The 19,329-nt window shown below is 40.8% G+C and overlaps 1 protein-coding gene across 7 annotated transcripts in view; it reads right to left on the reverse strand.

Annotated features, from left to right (window-relative positions):
* Positions 1–349: 349 nt before the first annotated feature.
* The window catches only part of XPO4 (exportin 4), a 114,483-nt gene continuing 95,503 nt past the window's right edge, over positions 350–19,329 (reverse strand). For 5 of the 7 annotated variants that reach the window (XM_042926010.1, XM_042926923.1, XM_042927236.1 and 2 more), the window contains exons 14-23: positions 14,485–14,644; positions 13,837–14,006; positions 12,074–12,248; positions 9,203–9,496; positions 7,974–8,154; positions 6,448–6,566; positions 4,809–4,939; positions 4,153–4,270; positions 3,635–3,727; positions 350–572 (exon numbers count right to left, since the gene is read on the reverse strand). In XM_042926010.1, the coding sequence (XP_042781944.1) occupies positions 375–572; positions 3,635–3,727; positions 4,153–4,270; positions 4,809–4,939; positions 6,448–6,566; positions 7,974–8,154; positions 9,203–9,496; positions 12,074–12,248; positions 13,837–14,006; positions 14,485–14,644 (1,639 nt within the window). In that variant the 3' untranslated portion in view covers positions 350–374. The remainder of the gene's footprint in view (positions 573–3,634; positions 3,728–4,152; positions 4,271–4,808; positions 4,940–6,447; positions 6,567–7,973; positions 8,155–9,202; positions 9,497–12,073; positions 12,249–13,836; positions 14,007–14,484; positions 14,645–19,329) is intronic. The other 2 variants (XM_042926675.1, XM_042927170.1) reach the window with 2 other exon arrangements.

Raw genomic sequence — 19,329 nt, forward strand, 5'->3', positions numbered from 1 at the left:
ATATGTCCATCTAATATATTTAATTTAACAGAAAGTCTACACTTTGGCTAGCCACCTATGTTTCGATAAGGGGGAAAGGCACTGAATGTGCATTTCATGGTGCCCATATCTGTTTGCACATATACGGAATTGAAAATCTTAGATCACCATTCAAAATCCACAAGACACATATGACAGACTGTGGCTAACACCCAACAGCGGAAGCTGATTCAAAGGTGACCTCTCCTGTTTCACTGCATTACATATCAAACTTTCAGGCTCTCCGAGATCCAAAACGGCCAAAGAACTGAAGAACAGGACAAGACTCAAGTCAGCTTTTAGCAATTCAGTGCACTTTGCAGAAAGGATCTAAATTAAGCATAAAGTTTTGTTGTTTATTTTACACAAAGGAGGCCACCAACATTTGCCATAAACTCTTCTAAACTCTTTAGGAAGGCCATCTTCTGCTTCCGGTCCAGCGTCGGAGGAGTGCTGCTTGCGGTGAGCTTGTTGAAGGCATCTGCTAATCTCTGGTAAATAACTGGGTCTTGCTGACTTGACAGTAATGTTTCAACCAACTCGGAATATTCAGCCTATTGAAGAGATAAAGTGTATACGTAAGAACATTTAGCTTCCTCAAATGTCACACAAGTAGATGATATCAGGTACTACCTTGTGGGATTTCTGAAAGGCAGGGTCTGACAACGGCTCTTCTTCTTTTGCATTAAAGTGCAATTGTCATATAATATTCTATTAGTTTTGGGTGTACAACACAATCATCCCACATTTAAATACACTGTGAAATGATCACAATAGCTCTTTTTTTTTAATTAAAAAAATATTTTTTTTATGTTTATTCATTTCTGTTAAATTTTTTTTTTAACGTTTATTTATTTTTGAGACAGAGACAGAACATGAACGGGGGAGGGGCAGAGAGAGAGGGAGACACAGAATCGGAAGCAGGCTCCCGGCTCTGAGCCGTCAGCCCAGAGCCCGACGCGGGGCTCGAACTCACGGTCTGTGAGATCGTGACCTGAGCTGAAGTCGGACGCTTAACCGACTGAGCCACCCAGGCGCCCCTGTTTATTCATTTTTGAAAGACAGAGAGAGACAGAGCACAAGCAGGGGTGGGGCGGAGAGAGAGGGGGACACAGAATCTGAAGCAGGCTCCAGGCTCCGAGCTGTCAGCACAGAGCCCAACGCGGGGCTCGAACTCACGAACCGCAAGATCATGACCTGAGCCGAAGTTGGATGCTCAACCAACTGAGCCACCCAGGCGCCCCCACAATAGCTCTTTTTACTGATTAATATTCACTGAAAGTTCACTCTATTCCAGGTACTGTTCCAGCCTTTTACATTAGTAACTCACTTTTTATAACAATCCTATGAACAGCAGTACAAAAAGTACTGTTATTCTCCTGATTCACAGATGGAAGTACGTACATATAGTGAAATTAACATGTCTAAGATCACACTTTCTTTTTTTTAATCTTTATTTATTTACTTTGAGAAAATAAGCATGTCAGGGAGGGGCAGAGAGACAGAGAGGGAGAGAGAGAATCCCAAACAAGCCCCACACTCAGGGCAGAGCCCGACACGGGGCTTGATCCCATGACTGTGAGATTATGACCTGAGCCAAAATCAGGACTCAGACACATAACCAACTGAGCCACCCAGGCAGCCCAAGATCACACTGCTTTTAAGCAAGAATCCAGGCTGCTTGGCTCCTGAAGCCATGTGATTACCAAGTTTGTTGTATTGTCTCCTCTCCATTTTTCAACCACATCATTCATATTTATTTTGCATTTTATGCATAGTCTAAGTCTGCAACCTGACTTTCAAGCATTTCCCAGGGCTCTCTATAGGCACCCTGTCCACACAGCTCTGAGGACAGCAGACCCGTACAAGGCAGACAGGAGCTGTCTGGGAGGGGGTGGCACAGGGGGAGGGGTATATTTCAGTCCTTTCTCAAGGTGAAGGTGCAGACGTACCTCCAAACCAGTACTGGACTCAGTGGCTCTGGGAGAAAGGGCAGGAAAAGGAACCTAATAAATATAGGAGCATGGGGGGGGGGGGGGGGGAGGAGGGAGAGATATGTAGTGCTTCTACTTTTAATGCCCCTTATAATAAAGCCTTTTACAGAAGAGAGGGTGTGGGGTTAAGGAACATTCAACCAAAACAGCTTTCTAAGATAAGCTCTCTTGAAAAACAAACGAACAAACAACAAAAACTGGTCTGACACTATTTTTCATTAGCTTCTTGGGATATCATAATGGACCGAAGGGTGAAATGAAATATTAATTGCATTTGGAAAAGAAGAATAAGGCACTGGATGCAATCCCTGACCCACAACACAAGCAGGGAACCAGGGTGGCCACCCTAAATGCCCTATCCAAGAGACATACCTACTCACAGAAGAGTAAGTATAAACTCCAAATCATTTCCCTATTCAAAAGACATGGTGGTCCCTCTGGGACCAGACCAGCAGATCTCATGCTAGCCAAACCTAACGCCTTGCTCTCTTTTTTACAATGTGTGAATATGTTGTTGTTGTTGTTGTTTAAAGGCATCTGGAACGCAATGGCTTATACATATGGGGACAAGACATCTATCTTCCTAGCAAGCAACAAGGAAGTAGAATGACACAGAAAGCCCACAGACCTCAGATGGGCACCATGTGCAGAGAGGACAGCAAGAACTCAAGCCCCAGAGTACCTTCAGCTTGGAGCGTAGATGGTATAGGAAGTCTACAGGAAGGGAATCTTTAAGTTGTATGAAAAGGCCTCAAAATCCTATCTTTCTTTAAAAAGGTAAATAAAATCAAGCCCTGAGTGCCACTCACAGCAAATGCAATGGACTCTATATACTTTGAGGGAAAAAAAAGGCAAAGCATTTAACAAAAGTCAATTGCTTAGTCATGCTGGGACGTGTGCATGTGCTAGGGGGTGGGGAGACCAAAAATTGGGGAAAGGAGTGTTGGGAAACTGGGGCAGCTGATGATCTAATATGGTTCTTCTCATACACTTGATGGGCACCTACTCTACCAGAATAGGGAAGGGACAGGTGAGCTAGCGTCACTTTTCTCCCATAACGTTAACCCCAAACAGTGAGTGCGTGCTTCCGAGTCTTTAAAGGCTCAGCAAAATAAATTGAAACAATACCCTCCTTTCCGTAGTATAATATGAAGCAACACACTTTCCCTACCACGACAGGAAATAATACGCTGTTGATTTCCGCACTTTCTCGAGGCAGATCCTCTGGGTCCCCAGTCTTCTTCGTCTGGTCTCCCTTACAAAACTGTGAGTTCCTCAAGGACAGAAACTGTGCCTCTACTATTCTTTCGTGTTAATTCTTGGTTCCAAGCACACTTGTTTACGAGGACAAGCTTTAGGGCAGTGATCAATGCAAAGGATGATTCAGAACAGGGGAGAAGGGAAAGTAAGTGCTTATTCACTGACAAACAGCTTGTCAAAAGAGCTAATGTGGAAATGAAGAAATACGCCCTCACTGAAAGCAACTGAAGCACTGAGTCACAGATTCTCTAAGAACTGGGAGTATCAAAGGCCCACTATCTGCACAAACAATCTCCTTGCTGGAAGAAAAAAAAAAAAAAAAAAAAGGGAAGAGACCCAACGAAGAGACTTGTGTCCAGTACCTGATGCAAGCACACCAACGTGTAGAAAGCTTCACCGGCTGCAGTGGTCATCTCTGTGTTGTGCTTTTGCAAAACCAGCATATCAAAAACCAGCTGAAAGGACATAATACAAAACCTCTAAATAAAAATACATGATGATCATACAATCTCCCATCCTGTGTCTAATCCAAAAAAGACAAAGAGGGGTGGTAGTTGCTCTTATCTATTAAATAAGTCTGAAAATGGAAGAAAAAAGCTTTTTAAAGACCCAAGGATTTATAATAACAGAGGTTATTCCTTGCTGTGACATGTGCCACCATAAATGAACAGACTGTTACATTTGCCACGTCAGGTTTCAAGAACACACAAGTGGAGAATAAGGTGTCCAGGGAACTGATCTCCAGAAAAGCACAATGAACAGAAAGTAATTCTTTCCTGCCCTCTGAATGACGTAAGCGTTTCCTCATTCGAATGAAGATTTACAGGCACGAACTGTACTAAAGCAGACGGTTTGACGGCATGCCAGCCGAACATCTTACCTTTAGAAAGTGCCGTGTTGCTAGAAAAAGTGGTGAATCTGTTTCCTGTGCTTTTGCACACTGCTCAGCTAATGGCGTCAAAGCTTCCAGGCAAAGCTGGCAAACTTCCGAACTCATTCTGATCATGAAGGTCAAGGAACAGACTAGGTGTATTTAACTTATAAAAGATTCAAAAATCATGGCTATTATCAAATTCTAGGAATGACCACAGTTAAGTGAGTACCCTAGTGTGCAATATGTCTTTACGGGATTGCGAGCTACACGACAAAAGTTTTCCAGTGTTTCGGAGAGGGTCTCGGACTGTAGATTTCTAATGTGTTTCTGATCATGAGCACACAACTGATAAAAAGCCTTATTATTCTCTACTACCGGGCAGCTGAGATCAGAGACTCAGCAACAGTCGATGGCATTACTAATTGGGGCTCTTAATGAAAGAGTGACTTTGGGACCAGGCACCAAAAGCCTTTGGGATTGACCTGTGAAAGGAGGACAAGATGAGGTGAACTAATAAGAGAAACACACAATTAGGGCTGTTAGACGACAGCTTTCTTACGAAATAAAACACAAAGGGAAATTTAAAAATACAAGTTTTTAAAACTTTGGGAGATTTTTTCCCCCCAAGGGATAAATGATAATGATGTTCATTTAAAGGATATGATGTCATGCCTAGTTCTAGAGAGTACATCAGACTTTTAAAAAGATCTTCAGGAAGCTGTGGTATTTTTTCAGGAAAAATCTCACAGATAAATGTGATTAATTTGTAGTACTGATTACAAAGGGTTGGAAACTGAAAAAGAAATATTAAATATTTAGATGCTTAATGATATCTAATTTCTATTTTCATTAATGCAATAAAATAAATAACCAATAAACTTGTAAATATAATGATTTCTCTTAAAAAGAATCAAGATATATAGAAAACATAAAGATCTAATTAAATATAAAAATATGTTTCAATAAAGGAAATATTTTAGTAACATGAAAATAATGTACAGTAGAAGCAATTATCTTCTGGACAGTTAATAAAAGCTACTGCCAATTCCAGATAGTCTTGTTTACCTTGAAAAAGTAGACAAAGCAGCCAAATTTCAAATAATCAAATGACCTATAATTAAAACCCTTTTGCAAATGTGTGTATTTGATTTCCAGCATGTTAGAAAAATACAAGAAGGTGATACAGATTAGGATTATGCATGAAATAGAGTATTCACTTCTTCACACTTCTAAAAATTGGTTGGACAGTCCTGGAAAACTGAAGTAAAAAGTAGGCAATCTACAGTTTAGCAATTCTTAAGAAAATACACATCTAAATGTGTAATGGTTTACTTGATGAGAACCCCCCCCCCGCCCCCCGCAACCAAACCAAAAAACCCTAAAAGAAAGCAATATACAGAGCTTACGAAACTTCCCCATCCAACTGGTGGCCACATGAACACTCAGCTCACGGGTCACCAATCATCTCCCAAAGACACTGCTCAAGGAGAGACACATGTGGTCCCCGCCCACTCTGTGGGAATCTGACAGCACCTCCTACTCCTCAATGCAACTTCTAACCACTTCTCAACCGCTATTTTCTTCCTTCCCACGACCGACCTCTCTTTCCCTCTCCCACTCTACCTCGTTCGTGTTCCACACACATGCGCACGCACACACCTCCCTCTTCCTTCCCAGCCATGTCTTTGTCCCCACCCTCACCCTCTGTGACAACTCACGAAAGAGACTCCCTTCTTCTGTGGTACCAAAGGAGGAAGAAAGGGCAGCCTCGTCACCACCACACCCTCAATACTGACTGATGACCCCGAGACAGGACGTCGTCAGAATGCACACAAATTTAAAAACCGTTAGTCTTGGTTTCTTACCATCCCATTTCTACATGGGGTTGCTGGAAAATGCCTTCTGCTGCTCAATCCTTAAAATCAGAGAATGATGTTCAAAAGCATGAGTGGAATACACCTAAACATATAACTTAATTTGCTCAATGACAAATGAGGGAATCAAAACTGCTAACGTCAGAATTCAGTTTCTAAAAGAACCAGTTTTTTTTTTCTGTCACTAATTATCAGTGAAGACAGGACTCTGGGGTAGGATTAAATGAGGGCATGAACCACGTACTGAGCTGCATGCGCGAGTATAAATGACACACAATGGGAACCAGAACCTCTGATTTTCGTGTGTACTTAACAGATAAGCAGGTACTTCTACCTCCTTAATTAAATCAGAGGTATATTCTTGTCTACAACATCTTTGAACTCCGAGCAGACAGTTGGGGTTTTCACATTCACTGTCTTCAATTACCTTCAAAAGATCTTGTGACATCAGGGGCAGAATGAGGTTCACTCCATACAGAACAACATCAGCCGCAGACACACACCTGTTTGCCGCCTGCCCTGGCTCATGTCCTCTGAACACCTCATCTATTAAGACAAAAAGGTAGTCTTAGAATTGCAACATCAATAAGCCTACAGAGTTACACGTATTCCCATCTTTGTGAGAAAGTAACCAAAGATTAAAACCCCTAAGCCAAAATATATCTATGAGTGGACATCTGATCAATCTGGCCCTGGGTCATCCCTTTGTATTTCATTTGTCAGGGTCTCTGATGCAGTATTCTGTGTTCAAATTATTATTCTACAATGATGGAAACTAACGCTTCATGTTTTAAAAAGTAGAATCGAATCTACTGACAAGGAAGTTATACTGTGAGTTAAATAATTTCCACAGTAATATTTATTTTATCTATTAGGTGTGTGAAATTTTTCTATGCTGAAGAGGAATGGGGGAAAACAGAAATTAAAATGTTACAGAAGATGGTAGTTAAAAAATAACTACCAATATTAAAAAGGCTTATTATCCTTAATCCATATAAAATGCATATAAATTAAGAATCCTCCTAAGACCTAAATAGGTAAATGAGGAAAATCCACAAACATCTATCAAACCCAAAGCCTAATGAAAAACAGTTCACTGCAATCATTAATGAAATAATGGAATTAAAAAAAATTTTTTTTTTAACATTTATTTATTATTGAGAGACAGAGGGAGACAGAGTATGAGCAGGGGAGGGGCAGAGAGAGGAGGAAACACAGAAACTGAAGCAGGCTCCAGGCTCTGAGCGGTCAGCACAGAGCCTGACGCAGGGCTCGAACTCACAAACCATGAGATCATGACCTGAGCCCAAGTCAGACACTTAACCAACTGAGCCACCCAGGCGCCCTGAAGCAATGAAAATTTTTAATGAATACTTAAAAAAAAATTTTTTTTCAATGTTTATTTTTGAGGGACAGAGACAGAGCATGAGTGGGGGAAGGCAGAGAGAGAGAGACACAGAATTGGAAACAGGCTCCAGGCTCTGAGCTATTAGCACAGAGCCCGATGCGGGGCTCAAACTCACAAACCGAGAGATCACGACCTGAGCCGAAGTCAGAAGCTTAACCGACTGAGCCACCCAGACGCTCCTTTAATGAATACTTCTGATTCATTACATTAAAAATGACTTTTAAATGATAACATTTAAACTTTTTAACGTTCATTTATTTTGAGAAAGAGAAGGAGAGTGTGTGTGACTGCGCATGAAGAGAGAGAGAGAGAGAGAGAGAGAGAGAGAGAGAGAGAGAGAGAATATGAATATCCCAAAAGCCGGCATGCGCTGGGAGTGGAAACCTACGTGGGGTCTGTCTCATAAAGGTGGGAGCCGGATGCTTAACTGACTGAGCAACCGAGGCGACCCCCCCCCCCTTTATTTATTTACTTAGTTTTATCTTCCTTTGCTTTACAAAAAAGATAATTAAAATGAAATTTAAAACCCTCACACCTCACCTTACCTGTATCGCTAAAATCTATGAATTCTTTTGACAGAAGGTTAGTGAGAAGTTCCATGATGAGAAGCAGGTCTTGGTACTGTTCTTCCTCTGCTGTAACATCTATTCTTTGCCGCCCCAAGTTATTCTTAGAATATACTTGCAGCAAAGTAAGGCAGGCTTCATACAGGTTCATAGCTTTGGACTGTAAGAGAACGTGCATAAATCATACTTAGTTGGGAAAAAATATCAACCCTAAAAGAAACTTGAAATTATAATCTAATAAATTTACTCTGGATCCCAACAGTAGCTCAAACACTTGTTTGAAACTCTTATAAAACATTAAGAAAAATGAAACAGCATGCATTAAAGATTGCAGTTAAGTTTTAAAAATTAGCAGTTTTCTAACAAAATTTGACATCCATTTTTTTTGTTCACTTGATAATACATACTAGAGAGATAGTAAGATTTTGGCAACAGAACTGTTCTACTTCTGCTATTTACCTCTGTGTATACTATTTATTATTTTCAGATTTAATAGAACTGTTTAACTTGCAAAAGCACAGTGTACCACCAAACCATGGTCTTAAATATCAGAATGGCAACGGCCTGCCCTCTCAGTCATGCATCTGTGGCTACATTTGTAACATTTATAAAATAACCTTACTTTTGAGCAAGTGCCTTTGATCTAACAGCAACAACAACAAAAATTTACAACTCAGGAACCCACATGAAATGATTTAAAACAAGATTTACGCTAATCTACAGACAAATACAAATATATTCCTTTAAGGCAGTTTTAAAACAGCTTTCTAAATGATTTCTAAACAGTGTAAAAAGTGTACCTGTGGTTACTGATTGTAAAAGAATTTAGCTTGTCTAAATTATCCATTTGATTTATAAAGCAAAGATACAAACTGTCATTTAAAATTTTAAGCCTCAAGAGTTTCAACAGACAGAAATTGGTTAAATTTTTCTACTGTTTGTCTTATCAAACACGCCTCGTTTGGATGGCTTTGACTGAATAAAATACTATATCTCAAAGAAATTTCTGGTTTTACCAACAGTTTTAGGTCAGCATTGACTTTCCTTCAATAAGCCTTCCCCTGGATTTTGAGTTCTTTTGAAATGTTCTGAAGTCTTTTTGAAAACTCCTTTGGATAATCTTCACAGAATTTAAAGGGAAGTGTCTGTTACTTTGTTATACTTTCAGGAGTTCTAATCCGAAAGAGGAACAATTAGAAAGTGCTTACCTCTCCAAGATAGCATATCTGTTTATGTGCAACTTCCACAAAAACTTCTATTATGAGATTGACGGTCTCTGGGGTATTTTTGTAAACTTCCATCAATCCAATGCAATTGGTAAGGAAGTCCATCAAAAAATTAAAAAGAATTGCTACGTTGTCAATCTGGGTAGCCTCCGCAATGCCACACAGGGCCTCCAGCGTGGCCGTGATCTCCTGCTTGACTTCCTCCTGCTGGCACATCTGCTGGAAGTTTTCTTGGTTTATCACTCTTAAGAATCGCTGCTGAAGTGGCTGAAGGACCTGTCGAGTTAAAGCATCATTCTTCTAAAAGCTTAACGCCCACGATACGTCTCTTTCAGCTTTACTCCCTCAACCTGGAGATGTCCCTTCTAGAACATTTCTGAAAGCACCGGAAACAATGATCGCAACTACATGCTACACTCCCCATCACGAGGGGACACGTAACTTCTAACCTACAGAAAGAACGAACACACAGTAGACTGGTCCTCAGGGAAATGGAAATCAAAACCACAAGGCGACATCACCTCAGGTCTTTTAGGATGACCACCATCAAAAAGACGAGACAGAAAGGCTGGCAAGGATGTGGAGAAAAGGGGACCCCTGTGCACTGCAGTAGGGGTTGTCAACTGGGGCAGCCGCTAAGGAAAACAGTAAGGAGGACCCTCAAAAAACGAAAAACAGAGTTGCCATACGACCCAGTAATTCCACTGCTGGGAATGTATCCAAAGGAAACCAAGACGGCACTTAATCAGACGTCTGCACCCCCCTGTTCACTGAAGCATTATTTGCAATGGCCGAGACATGAAAAAAACCTGAACGTCCATCCGTGGATGAACGGAAGGAGTTGAGATACATATGCAATCACACAGCCATACAAAATGAGGAAATCCTACCATTCGTGACCACACGGATGAACCTTGAGGGTACACGTTAAGTAAGTCTGACAAAGAAAGACAAATACCATATGATCTTACTTAGATGAGGAATTTTAATACAATAAAATAATAAAATAACAAAACAAACAAAAAATCCCAACTCTCAGAAAAAGATCTGTAGTTGCTACAGGTGGGGGTCGGGGGAGGTGGGAAAAGGGGGATTTGAACTTCCAGTTGCAAGATAAATAAGTTCTGGGAGTGTCACGTATAACATGGTGACTATAGGTAAACACTGCTCTATGACAGATGGGAAAATTGTTAAAAGAGTAGATCCTCAGAGTTCTCATCACAAGAAAAAAATTTTCTTTTGTTGTTTCTTTCCATTGTACTTATAGGAGATCTTGGATGTTGACTAAAGTTCTTGCGGTAATCACTTCATAATATATGTAAGTCAAACCACTATGCTGTACACGTTTTGAACTTGCATAGTGATGCGTGTCAATTACCTCCATAAAAGTGGAAAAAGTATTATTTATGGAAAAGCAAATCAGCACATGCTATCGCCTCACTTTCTAAAGTAATTTAGGTTCCAAAAACCACAAATCACGGAACATGACTTAGTCAATGCCATTCACAGAATTCTGTCACTATCATCATCTCTTTCCAGGGGATTAACCTCCCCCCTCAAAAAGATGAAATTTAAGTCTCCAAAGGGTCAGAGAGTAAGTATCAACTTTGGAGAATATGTCAACTCTGGCCCAACTATCCAATTACAATTTAGTACAGAAGCAGCCATAGGTAAAATATAAACAATTGAACATGACTGTGTTTCCAGAAAACTTTACTTAGAGAGAGAGAGAGAGAGACAGCAGGCCGATTTTGGTCCGTGGGCTCCAATCTGCCAAACCCTGTTCTACATTCAGCTCTGGACTGTTTTTCTCCTTTCCAATTTCTCTTGGCATAGAGTATAACTTCAGAAAATCAGTCCTGTCCTGAGTGAATATGCATATTCATGAAGATATCTTAATTCTAAAGCTATACATATGATAATACAATTGTTTAAACTAGAAATATATGGTCAGCCTGGTTTTCTTCTGGTCTGAAGTCACAGATGACTGCCAAATTCTGTTACTGTGTCCCTTCTCAGACATTAAGAGCACTCTAGTCACAAGGATTATAGGCCAGCCACCTATACTGATACCTCTTGGTTCCTGACTTAAAGCTAATTTACATAATGCAATGTGTTCACAGTGGTTATTGGTTGATTATGCACCCCCCCCCTTGCAACTGATATGATGAAGTCCAAATCTCTAGTACCTGAGAATGTGGCCTTATTTGGAAACAGGGTTGCTGCAGATATAATTACATTGAGTTCCTTAGGGTGGGCCGCCGATCCAACGACTGGTATCTTTACGCCAAAATGCACACATGGACAACATCACGTGAAGATGAGATTACGGTGATGCTTCTACAGCCTGAGAACACTAAAGCCTCCCAGTCAACCACCAGCAATGTGGCAAGAAGCCTGGAACAGATTCTCCTGCACAGCCTTCAAAAGGAACCAACCTACCAACACCTAGACCTTGGATTCTGGTCTACACAACTCCAAGACAATACGTTTCTGTTGTTTGCTCCACTAAGTTTGTGGCACTTTGTTACAGCAGCCTTAGCAAACTGATAATAATAATTTGCACCTCCTCGTTCAACAGAAGCGGACGTTTCACTGATTCTTTAGGCTCTCGTTTGAGTGGTGGGCAAAAATGTGCCCATGCTACAGAACGTTTGACAAAGTCATCACATATGCAGATATGGACAAATTATAAGATGGTATTTGTAAAATAATAAGCTTCAACCTATTCCATTATAAAGGGAAAAACATTAGAGAAGGTATGACTGAAATGTTTCTGTCTCCACAGAGTATTTTATGCCACCACACAGGGTAAAACATAAGAAGGTCGATCCAAATAAAGGAAACTATTACCTCTGTCCAATACTGCTGTTTGGTTTCTGTGTCCATATGTGCAAAACCGCCCAAGACAAGAGCCTTCATCAGTGTCCTCTGCACGGGACTTGACAGGAAGTTCAGAGGTGGGCTTCGACTCGCAAACTGCTTGGCTAAGTTCCACCAGTTTTCACACTGAATCACTAAGTTTGCTCTAGAAGCCGAAGTAACAAAACAAAAGACATATTACTTTACATTGCGTGTATACCGAGTAAACAAAAATGGAAGGTAACTGAATTTAATTAGTTTTAAAAAAAAATTTTTTTTAACGTTTATTTTTGAGACAGAGAGAGACGGAGCATGAACGGGGGAGGGTCAGAGAGAGGGAGACACAGAATCCGAAGCAGGCTCAGGCTCCGAGCTGTCAGCACAGAGCCCGACGAGGGGCCCGAACTCATGAACCGCAAGATCGTGACCTGAGCCAAAGTCGGCCGCTTAACCGACTGAGCCACCCAGGCGCCCCTAATTAGTTTTTAAAGTATAGTATATAGTAAACTGATATAAACTTTGGAGTCACACAAGTGTGTACTGAAATCCCATTAGTTGTTTAACAATGTAAAATTTATTTACTCTCTTATTTAGTTACCAGATCCGTAAAACAGGGTAACAACAGTAATAACAGCGTTAACTCTCATGGCTGATATGAGAGTTAACTATATTGTAACTATAACTAAATAGTTACCATAAAATTAAATAAAATACTATATATGAAATGCTTGAAACAGTACAGTAAATTACAAGAACTCAATAAATAACAGTCAATGCTAAGAGTAATAACAATCACATTCCTATATAGTAAGAAAAATGTTTGGGGGTACCTGGGTGGCTCAGTTGGTTAAGCGTCCGACTTTGGCTCAGGTCATGATCTCACAGTTCGTGAGTTCAAGCCCCACACTGGGCTCTGTGCTGACAACTCAGAGCCTGGAGCCTGCTTCAGATTCTGTGTCGCCCTCCCTCCCTCTCTGTCCCTCTCCTGTTTGTGGTCTCTCTCTCTCTCTCTCTCTCTCTCTCTGTCAAAAATAACAAGAAAGAGGGGACGGGGGGAGAGAGAGACACACACACACACGGAGGGAGGGAGGAGGAAAAATTTCCAGAGTTTGTTGTAGAAAACACTAAAACTCTTAATTTGCAAAATTATTAAATTATCAAGTTTTTCTCACCTTTATTTTTATTGTTTTTTAGGTTTATTTATTTATTTTGAGAGAGAGAGAGAGAGAAAACAAGCAGGGGAGGGGCAGGCGGACACAGAGAGAATCCTAAGCAGGCTCTGTGCTATCAACGTGGAGCCCAATGTGGGACCCGAACTCATGAACCATGAGATCATGACCTGAACCAAAATCAAGAGTCAGACGCTTAACCGACTGAGGCACCCAGGCCCCCCAAGTTTTTCTCATCTTTAAAACAGAATAATAGGATATCTGAAAAAATTAAATGAGACTACTAAAGTGTATTAAAATGTTTTTAAAACTATAAATTACTAAACACATATGTTTCTCGTAAGAGTCTTTGATGCCAAATCCTTGAATAGTCAAAGCAATCCTCAATTGTCCCATGAGAAAGCTCTATTGACATTTATAGCAATAATATGATATTGAGTGTGTCTTTTTTTTTTAAACGCATTGCTCCAAAATGCAGGGTCTGTTTGCATTTAGGACCATGTAACTGTTTGCCACTTGAAAGACCACACACACACACACACACACACACACACACACACAATCAGCCTCCAATAATCACCTTACCTTTCTCTTCTTTCCACCAAAGTGGCAAGGAGCTGCACAGTGTCATTTGCAAGGTCCTGCTCACTACTCCACACTGAGAGGTTACCGATGACTTTTTGTAAGAGGTAGCCAATAATCCACTGAGAACCTTCTGTATCTGCTCCAAATGCTGTACTGAATGGCAGACTTATCTTAAAGGAGAAAACAAAAATGGTAAGGTCAGAAAGATCAGCTTAAAAAGAAGTGCACAGAAAAATCAAACTGAACTTAGCGTCTAAATCTGGAGTACCGTTTACTTTGCATCAATTTTATAAACGCATTCACTTCTGGGAGTCCAAAATAAAACCTCCTCAACCCACGGACATCTTCCATGTGAGTTAACTTTACTCTCATTAACACACTAACATGGTGTTCATACCAAACACAAAGAACGTAAATTAATCCATTCCCACTGGTAATCTATAAATTAATATGGTCAAAATAAGCTGAATCAAATGATGTGCTCTAAGGAAAGTTATTAAAATCGTACATCGTTCACACAGTTCTCTTCAACGTGGAAGATGTTCAGCTCTTAGTTACATCTTGATGAGAAAATCACCAAGAAAAATATTCTCATTTCCACAAGTGTCGAATTCATAAATCCAAACAAAGCCAGTTTTATATTCTGACCTGATCGTATAGTTTCTCATCCACCAGGAGGTAAGTCTTTGCCCAGCGTTTTAGGAACCAAACAATGTCTTTGCCCATTTGAGGGCTTAGGAGGTGAGTGAGGTCTGCTCTTATCGCTCGAGATTCAACCTCTGAAACTCTGAGAACAGCAGATAATAGCCTGTAGGCATAAAAAAGAAGTCGTTTATTCTTCCATTTATTTGGCCGTCTAATAATATTTGTTTCTGAAAAGTCCTTTTTGTTATGTTTTCAACTCTCTGAATTTAGGCCAGGCTATAACTTGAAATTTTCATCAGCAGGATCAAAGTCCCCGTTCATTGCTGACCCTTCAGAAGCAGGAAACAAGACTCAGTCGTGGGTAGAGACATCCTTCTGTGCAAGTCTCAGCATTACCGTCCACAGAGATTTTTCACATTCGAAATGGAGAGATACGTACAAGTAAAAGTTCAGAGTAAAGGCTACATTCTGCAGCCCTTCATCACTACTTCACTCCACGGTTAGCACTGTTTATTTTGATACATTTGTTATTATGGCGGAGGGTCTGGTAACTGACTTATCCAGAATGCTCTGAACATTAAATCTTGCCTCTAAGTTGGACAGTCCTATATACTTCCTAACAAACTTGATTCTTATTGGTATTTTAAAATGCAAGTCTTGCTAAAAAAATGATCCACGTAAGCGTGCATACTGTCCTCTCCTACACTACATAATTCATACGGCTCTGTGGTGTTAATAACAGCATGATATGCAGAGAAGTTAGAAAGTCTTGTTCCGGGGGCGGGGGTAGGAGAGAAGAGAATCCGAAGTGATACATATTTAGCTTGACTTGAGCTAAAAGGCAAGGAAGCTGAGGAGGCAATTGAAAGGATCCATCTTAACATCATTTTATAGATACCCTGCCAAGACCGGGATCCTAATCACCTGAACTTTGGCTTCTGCTACTTCTCTTTACTGTTCTCAAGATGACTAAACGTGTCTCCCTGTAATGAAATCTTACATTTCAGTTCTTTGTCCAACTGTATATCTCGAAAGTACTAGATACTATTTATCGCCCTATCCTTTTGAAATAATTTCTCCCCTTGAACCACACAGGTTTTTAAGTTTCTACCCCCAGAACATCCTTTTTCCCTATATAACACCTACCCCCCTATACTACCTACCAGTGCTCAAATTTTCAAAAATTATTTTAGGGTGGATATGAACCAAAATACTCCAGGACCTCACTTACATTTAAGTTAAGGTATCAGATTTTTCCCGTAAGAATAGTTTGAAATGATATAATCTGCAGCCTAACAGAATTTGAATTAAATAATTACAGTAACTTTCTAAATTTATGCACAGGAATTGAATTATCAGTGTTTTGGTACCCACCATCATCCATGTGAAAAACAAGTTTTTCTTTAACAGCTGGAAACTTAATACATTCTTTTTCTCCTTAAATTTTTATTTCTCTTCCCCACAGGTTATCTTACTGTAAATACATTTTTATAGTCATTTTTATTGATCATACCACATCCATCTCTGAAACAAATGTCTAGTTATTGAAAAGTCATTTTAAAAATTCCCAGTGACCATAAGACTTGGTTCTAAAATGTGTTTTGGACTTATTAGTACACAATTGAGCGAAGATAACACAAATTTAAATTATTAAACATAGGGGTGCCTCGGGGGCTTGGTCAGTTAAACGTCTGACTTGGGCTCAGGTCATGATCTCGCGTTTTGTGAGTTCGAGCCCTGCGTCAGGCTATGCTGACAGCTCAGAGCCTGGACCTTACTTCGGAGTCTGCGTCTCCCTCTCTCTCTCTGCCCCTCCCCTGCTCGCGCTCCTTCTGTCTCTCTCTCTTTCTCACAAAAAAATAAACATTTAAAAAAGTTAAAAAAAATGTATTAAACATAAAACTAAAATTCTATGCATTTGTGAATGAGATTAATGTACCAGGATTTTGTTTTTCCAAATTAGTTCATGCATCTGTGAAAAAAAATGGCTAATTAAAAAATAAATTATTTAAAAAAAATTAGCAGCCATTAAAAAAAAAAAAATATATATATATATATATATAAATTCCTTCTTCTTAGAATGAGACAGAGTTGAGCATAATTTGATTTGATTCCTTTTTCATTTTTAGAGAAACACGGAGAAAACCTATTCACATAAATGGAAAAAGCAGTTTTAAAATAGCAGGGTTCCTCAATTCTTTGAACCTAGTTTTATGCAAAACATCACGAAGATCTACTATCAAAAACTGTTTTTAATCATCTCTTAGCTGACAATGTGATTTCTTGAGCGTCCCGTAATGCAAAGGGCTGAAGAGCTCCTGACCTGTAAAGTCCGCGTCATCCGCTACTCGGTCATTCACTCCCACACCACACACACAATTCGGAACCGTCGCTTCATCTGGCACCGCACGCTTTTACGCACCTGCCTCTCCGTTACGTTAAGACTCAGAACGAGCAAGAGCTTTGCCTTTCTCTGTCAAAGCAGCGCGGGCTCCTGCGGCCTCACTGCCACAGCCCGTCGGGCGAGCACAGTCCCACGGGGCCGCCTCTGACAGAACCTCTCACAGCCACCGGCCTCTCTGCACCCCCACTTTTACCAGTGGAAACGCTTCCTCACCTGCCTGGTCGCCCTTTGAATCCACCCTCCGCGGCACAACCCCGCTACGACCGTCTGACCGGTCCACCTGCCCATTTCTGACGTCCTCCACCACTTTCACTCCTACCTCAGTCGCCCGATCCCCAGCGCCAACCCTACTTCTCCACCTCCGGAAACGTCTCTCCCCTCCACGTTCACACGTGAGCCACACCACACTTCCTCTTGCTTTAGGCCATGCTCTCCTCCCAGGCCTCGGCCTCTGCCGTTGTCGCTGCCTGGAATCCTCTTCACCTTTTGCTGCATGTTGCAAACTCCTACGCATCCCTCAACTATCTGCCTAAATAAATAAATCTCTCCAAAGCACCCCCTGATCCTTCCCCTGCCAACAGGTTAGGTCAACCCAGGCGCTCCTCTATCCCTCTTACCAGACTCCTGTTGTAGCCTCAGATCCTGGCATATGGGGGAGGTGACGGAACAACTCAAAACATTTTTGTAACTAAAGTGTAGTTGACACACACGTTACGTACAAAACATTTTTTAATTGTTGATAATTCCAGTTTCTTCTTTTTTTTTTTAATATTTATTCGTTTTTGAGAGACAGAGAGAGTGTGAGCAGGGGAGGGGCAGAGAGAGAGAGAGAAAGAAAGAAAGACACAGAATCCGAAGCAGGCTCCAGGCTCCAAGCTGTGAGCACAGAGCCCGATGTGGGGCCTGAACCCACAGACCGTGAGATCACGACCTGAGCCGAAGTTGGACGCCTAACCGACCGAGCCACCCAGGCCCCCCGATATTTCCGATTTCTAATCCTACTTTAATTTCTTAAGTATGGTATCTAAACATACTTCATATTTCAGACAGCACTCACAGTTTCCCATACTCTACAAATGAATCTTGAATTACCTTTGCATTCATAAGCCAAAAGTCTGCAAAATGAGTCAGAGCTTGTTAGTTTCTCACATCTGCTATTATCACTCTGATTCAGACCACTATCATCTTTCTCTTGGATTACTACAATTAGCCTCTTCATTGGTCTCCCTGCTTCCATTTTTGTCCTCATAGTTTACTCTCAGTGCAGCAGAGGAACCTTTTTGCACAGAAGTTCTGCTCAAACCTTACGACAGCACCCTACTTCATTCAGAGCAAAGGCTAAAGCCTTGATCTGATATCCCTCTGTTTTCCCTTCTATCTTGATCTCCTGACAAAATTCCACCTCATTCTGCTCAACCCACAATGGCAGTTCTTACTATTGCCTGAATATGCCAGACGTGCCACAGGGCCTTAGCATTCCCTGTTCGCTCTGCCTGGAATACTCTTCCCCAGGCCTTCACGGCCTCCCTCACCAACCTCAAGTCTTTGCTGACAAGTCACCTTCCAAATGAAGTCTGTACTGATTACACTACTTAAAATTACACACAGTCCCCGAATCTGCGCTCCAAATCCCCTCACCCTGGTCAGTTTCTTATCTAGAGCATGTAGTCTTCTTTTTTTTTTTTTTTTTTTTTAATTTTTTTTTTTTTTTTAACGTTTTTTTTTTTTATTTATTTTTGAGACAGAGAGAGACAGAGCATGAACAGGGGAGGGTCAGCGAGAGGGAGACACAGAATCTGAAACAGGCTCCAGGCCCTGAGCTGTCAGCACAGAGCCTGATGTGGGGCTCGAACTCACGGACCGCGAGATCATGACCTGAGCCGAAGTCGGCCGCCCAACCGACTGAGCCACCCAGGCACCCCGAGCATGTAGTCTTCTAACACTATTTTTCCTTCCTTCCTTCCTTCCTTCCTTCCTTCCTTCCTTCCTTCCTTCCTTCCTCTCATCCGTTCATTATCTTTCCCCTACAAGGAGCTTTAAAGGGGGAATGATTTTTGTCTACTTTGCTCAGTGATGTATCCCAAATGCCTACAACAGTACCTGGTACTCAATTAATTATTTGTCAGAGGATAAGTTCTTCAAGAAATGTGAACTTTTTTACAAACAAGGAATGTTTCTCTCATACTCCTTTCAATTTCACATTAATTCTTTGGACTTAAAAAAAAAATAGGGTTTTTTTTGTTTTTTTTTTTTTGGTTTGTTTTCCAACCCTCCATAGTCTGTGCTCTCAGATACAAAAATATTTTGCTCCCACACTGATACCTTAGACTCGCAAAAATTGAAAAAGCACTGAAAATACAAGGAAAGCATACCTGATGGTACTGCCCAGGCAAGAAATATGACAAAGAATATAATATGACAGCCCTCTGAAATGAGCTGCCTTT

This window comes from Panthera leo, chromosome A1, assembly GCF_018350215.1.
Source record: "Panthera leo isolate Ple1 chromosome A1, P.leo_Ple1_pat1.1, whole genome shotgun sequence".
Lineage (NCBI taxonomy): Eukaryota > Metazoa > Chordata > Mammalia > Carnivora > Felidae > Panthera > Panthera leo.